Source organism: Crocodylus porosus, unplaced genomic scaffold, assembly GCF_001723895.1.
Source record: "Crocodylus porosus isolate Cpor-Errol unplaced genomic scaffold, CroPor_comp1, whole genome shotgun sequence".
NCBI classification, from domain to species: Eukaryota; Metazoa; Chordata; order Crocodylia; family Crocodylidae; genus Crocodylus; species Crocodylus porosus.
The window spans coordinates 149640672-149646200 of NW_017728886.1; the positions used below are offsets into that span (position 1 = coordinate 149640672).

At 40.9% G+C, this 5529-nt stretch overlaps 1 protein-coding gene across 2 annotated transcripts in view; it reads right to left on the reverse strand.

The window, feature by feature from the left end:
* F13A1 (coagulation factor XIII A chain) overlaps positions 1–5529 on the reverse strand; it is a 97295-nt gene that overhangs the window by 80620 nt on the left and 11146 nt on the right. For both annotated transcript variants that reach the window (XM_019542911.1, XM_019542901.1), the window contains exon 3: positions 2352–2540. In XM_019542911.1, coding sequence (XP_019398456.1) covers positions 2352–2540 — 189 coding nt within the window. The remainder of the gene's footprint in view (positions 1–2351; positions 2541–5529) is intronic.

Below are 5529 nucleotides of genomic sequence, written 5' to 3' on the forward strand. Positions count from 1 at the left end.
GGGACCGCTCTGCCTGCCGGCAGCTTGCCTCCCCTCCCCACCACTGAAGGTAAGGATTGGGCCCAACCCATGCCATGGGGGTTTACTTTGCCCTAAACTGAAGCAGTGTTTCTAAAACCTCGCTGCTTCAATTTAAGGAGAATTAAACCAAAGTAAACCCCCATGGCATGTACAAATGGCCAAAGTGCTTTACACTGGAGGTCAGTATCATTACTAGGGAAACTGATTCATGGAGACATTAAGAGGCATGCCCAAGGATATGCATTTACCTTTGTAGAAATGAATCCCTGCTAACTTTTGCAGACAGAATGGAGGTGTCTGTTGGCCTCTATTGGTGGCACCTAGATAGAGTTTGAGATTGCTACTCTCCCCAAATTAAAAAGCTAGTAGGTAGATCCACTGGTTCATCCTTCTAGACATTTGCACTTACTAGACACCTGTTTACAGCAACAGCAGTTGCTATAGGACAGTGGTTCTCAATCTTGATAGACTCATGATACCCCCTAGAAACTGGAGCTCTTAGTTTTCACTAAAATAAAGCACTTTGTGTGTTGCAAAGAACTCAGAAAGACTACAACAGGTCTTTAATACCATGGATTCCTATTTGAAATCTCTGGGTTTATCTTGTGAACATGCTTGCATCTGTAATAGTGCTAGGACTGCATGTCACCCTGCAGCACTTTTGAAAGAATCTCCAGGCTAGAGAATCACTGCTCTAGACATTCATTAATGACTTCTATCTGGTTTGGTCCAGTCACAGCAGTGAAGGAACTGGCTAATTTCAGGGAGGAAAGGAGAAGATGTTCTAGTTGATGTGAGCATTAGGAATTCTATCATGAAAACAGGGCCTATTACAAAAAAACAAAACAAAACAAACAAAAACTGTATAGCATATCATCCCCAGAGACAGATAAGGTTTTGACCCACCTCTAATGCTAGGAATGCTCATATGTTGTCCTACTGGATTGTGCTACATCAGAGAAATAGGTTAGGATTCTCCTTTTTATGAAAGAATGTTGAAAATTGTTTTAAATCATATATCACACAATGCAAGGGGACATAAAACACGTCATTTTCAAGTTCTAGTTGCTTGTTTTAAGCACATCAAGATTTAAGGGAATAGCTTTGAATTTTAGTTCAGATCACAAGAGTACTAATATTATGCATATTAAAATTGAAAGGTACTCCTAAATATTCAGCCAATCAGCTTGGTGGCTGATCATAACATGCCTCCTAATCCTAATTCAAATGAGAAGGAAGTGACCAGGATGGGAAGCCATTGCAGACAGCAACTTTTTCCATCATGCATACTTATAAACATGCATCTATCTCAAAGAGGGAACAAATATAAATAGCCACATGATCATAATTCAACAGTGCCCAAAAAAATCAATACTACAAATTTCAAAACTGCATTGCTCAGGAAGGTAAATTAAAATGTCAATTCAAACCAATTTTTACATAGTTTATAACAGGAACAGAGGTGTCTCAGAAAAAAAATGATCGAAAAGGTAACCAAGGAGAAAAATAATGGTTTTACCAGATTCCAGGAATACTGACAAGAGTGTAGCTTCGATGTGCCAGGAACAGAATAAGAGTGAAACCTTATTTTCCACCTGTACAAGAGAGGACTTACCCTTGCACTATCCTACATTTGTTCCTGTACTGACTGGTGCATTAGGAAGTGTTATTTTCCATTTCTATGGTGCAGGTACTGGGAGAAGTGGAATAAGGGGCTACTGTACATTCCCTCATTCCTACCATGGCCCCTGGCTTAGTCCTTATGATTCAAGCACCTTTCTGGCTCCAAAGCTGCAGTATTTTTCTTGCCTATCAAATTCTCCAGTTGACTATCTCTAGCTGTCAGCATGTTACAGAATTTTAAAGTTTCTATAGTTGTTTTTCATGTGATTTCCGCTCCTCCCATGTGTATTCAATGACATGTTATACCAACACTTACATTTCTGCCATATCTTCTGACTAAAATAAAGTTAATCATCTCCTGGTTTCTCCCAAAGACAGAGAAACAAGTTTTCTATTCCACCCACCACCTTGAACCTTTGCCATTAAACATAAACCAGTAATAATGCTAGCAATTTAACTCAGTAATGTGCAGCTTTGGAATACACACAGGACCACATCCTGCTCCCTTTCCTCAATGTGCTTTGACAAATAAGACTAGCCAGATTTGGCAAAGCATGTGAGGGTGTGCTCAGCCATAAGCAGGCTTTATTGGGTTACTGAGTTAAACGGCAAAAAATCAAGCCATTAGGTGCTACAGTGTTTGCATTGGAGAAATAATCTATGAACCCTCCTTTGCTAATGTTACATAGATCTTGTTTGGTACTTACCTATGATATACTCCAACCAGAAAACATCCTTTTCTGGTTTGTAAGGACGGGTGAATTCAATCTGGATATAGTAAGGTTGTCCACGACGCACAATCAGCTTAGGGTTATAGTACCGATCAGTATGATGCTGCTGCTTGTTAATTTCCTGGTCACTGCTGATCATGTTAACATTCACAACTTGCAAATAATCTGTATAAATACAGAAACAGAGGGAACACATTCAATTTCTTGAATTCATACCAACACTGTACTCATTAGAGGCCTTTGTACACACCATGTGATTTCCCGTTTATACCACCACAACTGCTTTTTTTGTTTGCACAAGTGGGATTTTCCACCAATTTAAAAGTTTTTTTGACACATTAAACTAACACTGCTTGGTCATGTTTTATTTTCTGGTGCCCCCGCTTACGCCGCCCTATCTATGGAGTCATGTCGTGCAAACAGTGAGCTACTCTAAGACTTGTAATTATGCATTACTGTGTTCATAACTGCAGAACGCAGCGGCATCACCAGAATGGTAAGTTTGAAACTATTTATGTGTGCTACCCCTAAGACTTCATTGAATTTTTCAAACCTTCCTATTTCTTATAATTGACATTCCCATTACAGAAACATGAAGAATAGTCCAGGTGGAAGCTGACTGCCAGACACTCCCCCCAGCATATGCAGCATCCTGGGGCACATATAGGTAATATCAGAAATGTCCCACCGACCTTGTGCAGGGCAGGCTTGGGGGGGTAAGAGAGCGGTTTTTGGACTGTGGTCCAAAACCCCATCCTCTTCTTCTTTCTTCCCCCTCCCTGCAGAAAACTTTCACAATTGCAAAAGGACCAAGAGCAATAAGAAGAAAAAGCATGAAGAAGAAGCCAGTTATTAAGAGTATACTGTGTCGTCTCCTATAGAAAGTAGTGTATGGTTTATTTAAGTACTGCATAGATTTATAGATAGTGTATAGTGCATAGCGTGATAGATATTGTATAGAGTATAGGGTATAGATAGATATTGTACAGAATTATATAGTATAGGAAATAGTGTGTAGTTAGTGTATATAGTGTTATGGGACTAATTTTGCCACCTTCATTCATGCTGAAAACTATTTAGAATTGTCCCCTTGAGATGGAAGGCAGAATTCTGATCTGGTTGGGTTAAATGCCCTATAAGATCTGGGACAAAAGTTCAATAAATTGACTTAACCTAGATCAGTTAAGTCTGATACACCTGGATGGAGGTAGTATCTTAAACCAGTTTCAGCCATTTTGAAAGCAGTTCGTGTGCACTGAACTTCAGTAGTGTTACACACTTGAACCAATTTCTGAATACTTACACTAGTTTGTGTGCAACTTCTGTCCCTGGTCAAGAGCACATAGATAAATGCCTTTGTAAGGTTCCAGACAGTGCAGAAACATATCTATATCTATCTATATCTCTCTACCTCTATCTCCAAATTCCTGCTGTCCTGGGAGTTGCCCAAGGGTGCAAGTTGCCCCATCAATGTCATGGCCTGTGAACATGCTACCTCATGATGTTCTGCAGATGTCAGAGTACTGCCAGAGTACTGCTCCATCCCCAGTCCTTACTTGTTGTGTCCCATGGGAATTATGGACCTTGAAGCTGTCACTGGGCACATGGCAAACCCACCACTGAAAGTTATCTTTAGGTGCCTCAACTGCAGCTGTCACAGGGCAAAGATACCTATTACACCACTGGCCACCAAATAATAAAACTATAGTAGCTAATAAGGGACCAGGAAGTCTCCCAGCCCCAAGACTCCCTTGCCAAAGATCCCAGGCAAAAATAGTGCACAGCAGTGGTTTTCTACACTTCTCTAAAATGTTTACAAGAAATGCTTTCTCTTGACTTTTCTTTTAAATCCTGAGCCCAAGTGATGTAAAGCAATAAAAAAGAGTGGACAACCTGCCCCATGTGTGCCACAAGCAGCCACTGTGTGGGTCATAAGATCCCTGGCCACTCACTAAAGGTAGTGCTGGAATGGAAGCAGGGAACTCCAACCTCTAGCTGCATGGGGTAGAGAGGTGGCAGGACCTTTCACCAGAGAAGGTGCCACTGCCAAGAGCCAGATTAAGACTTCCGTGGCTCTGCAGAGCTGCCAATTTAAGGGCTTTGGATTTTTGCTTCCTATATAATACTGCAGTGTTTTCAGGGCTAGGGAACGGTTAACCTGGCTCTTAGTGGTGATACCTTCTCAAGCTGCTGCTGCTGCTGCTGCTGTTGCTGCTCCACTCCATGGGGCTGGAGGCTCAAGCCCCCTTGCCTCCATACTGTTGCTCCAGGATGAAAACTTGATTGGATACATCCCCAGGTATCAGTGGCAATCAAGGAAGAGAGAGATGGCTTAACTTGTGACACACCTGCCAAAAAGGATGGCCACCATGGCCTTAAACAAACTTTTAAACACAGGTGACCACTAATTGTATGTTTCTCACTTGACGGGTGCCAAACATGACACATTGAGGGCCTGCTTTGCAGAAGTGTTGAGCATTCACACCTGCAACTGGAGTCAATCGTAGCTGTACTTTAAACAAAGAGTGGTATAAAAAGATCCAGAAAGAAAACTGGCCCTTGGCATTGGTCACCCAAATTAGAATCTACTTGAGAGATATAGACCCTATGCCTCAATTCCTCACCTGTACAATCTAATTGTAACACCAAATACACTCATGTTTGTGGAGCACTTTTATGGTGCATAGCGATGAGCACCATAAAATAGTCCTATGAACAAGTAATTTAGTAATTTTGTGTGGAGTCAAAATGTTTCAGTGGATTAGAACCATGTATTAAATGATGATAAATAACATTACTGAATAACCTCAGAGGCACTGATTGAGGTAGGATCCATACAAAAAAAATGTTTATGTATTATGATGTAGTCTCTAGTTACATGACCACGTATACATAAGGAAATTGAATTAAGATTGTACAGACAACCTTCAGTTCTGGCATTTACTAACTTTCAAATATTCAACTCTGCAACCTTAACACCTTTGCAATGTAGTATTTCATATGTCATAGTCACGTATTCCATTATTGAAACAAATAGAACTAATTTGTCAAACGGTCGCAAACTCCTGCAAGACCATTTCAGGCTGGACATAAGGAAGAATTTCTTTACTGTCCGAGCCCCCAAGGTCTGGAACAGTCTGCCAGCGGAGGTGGT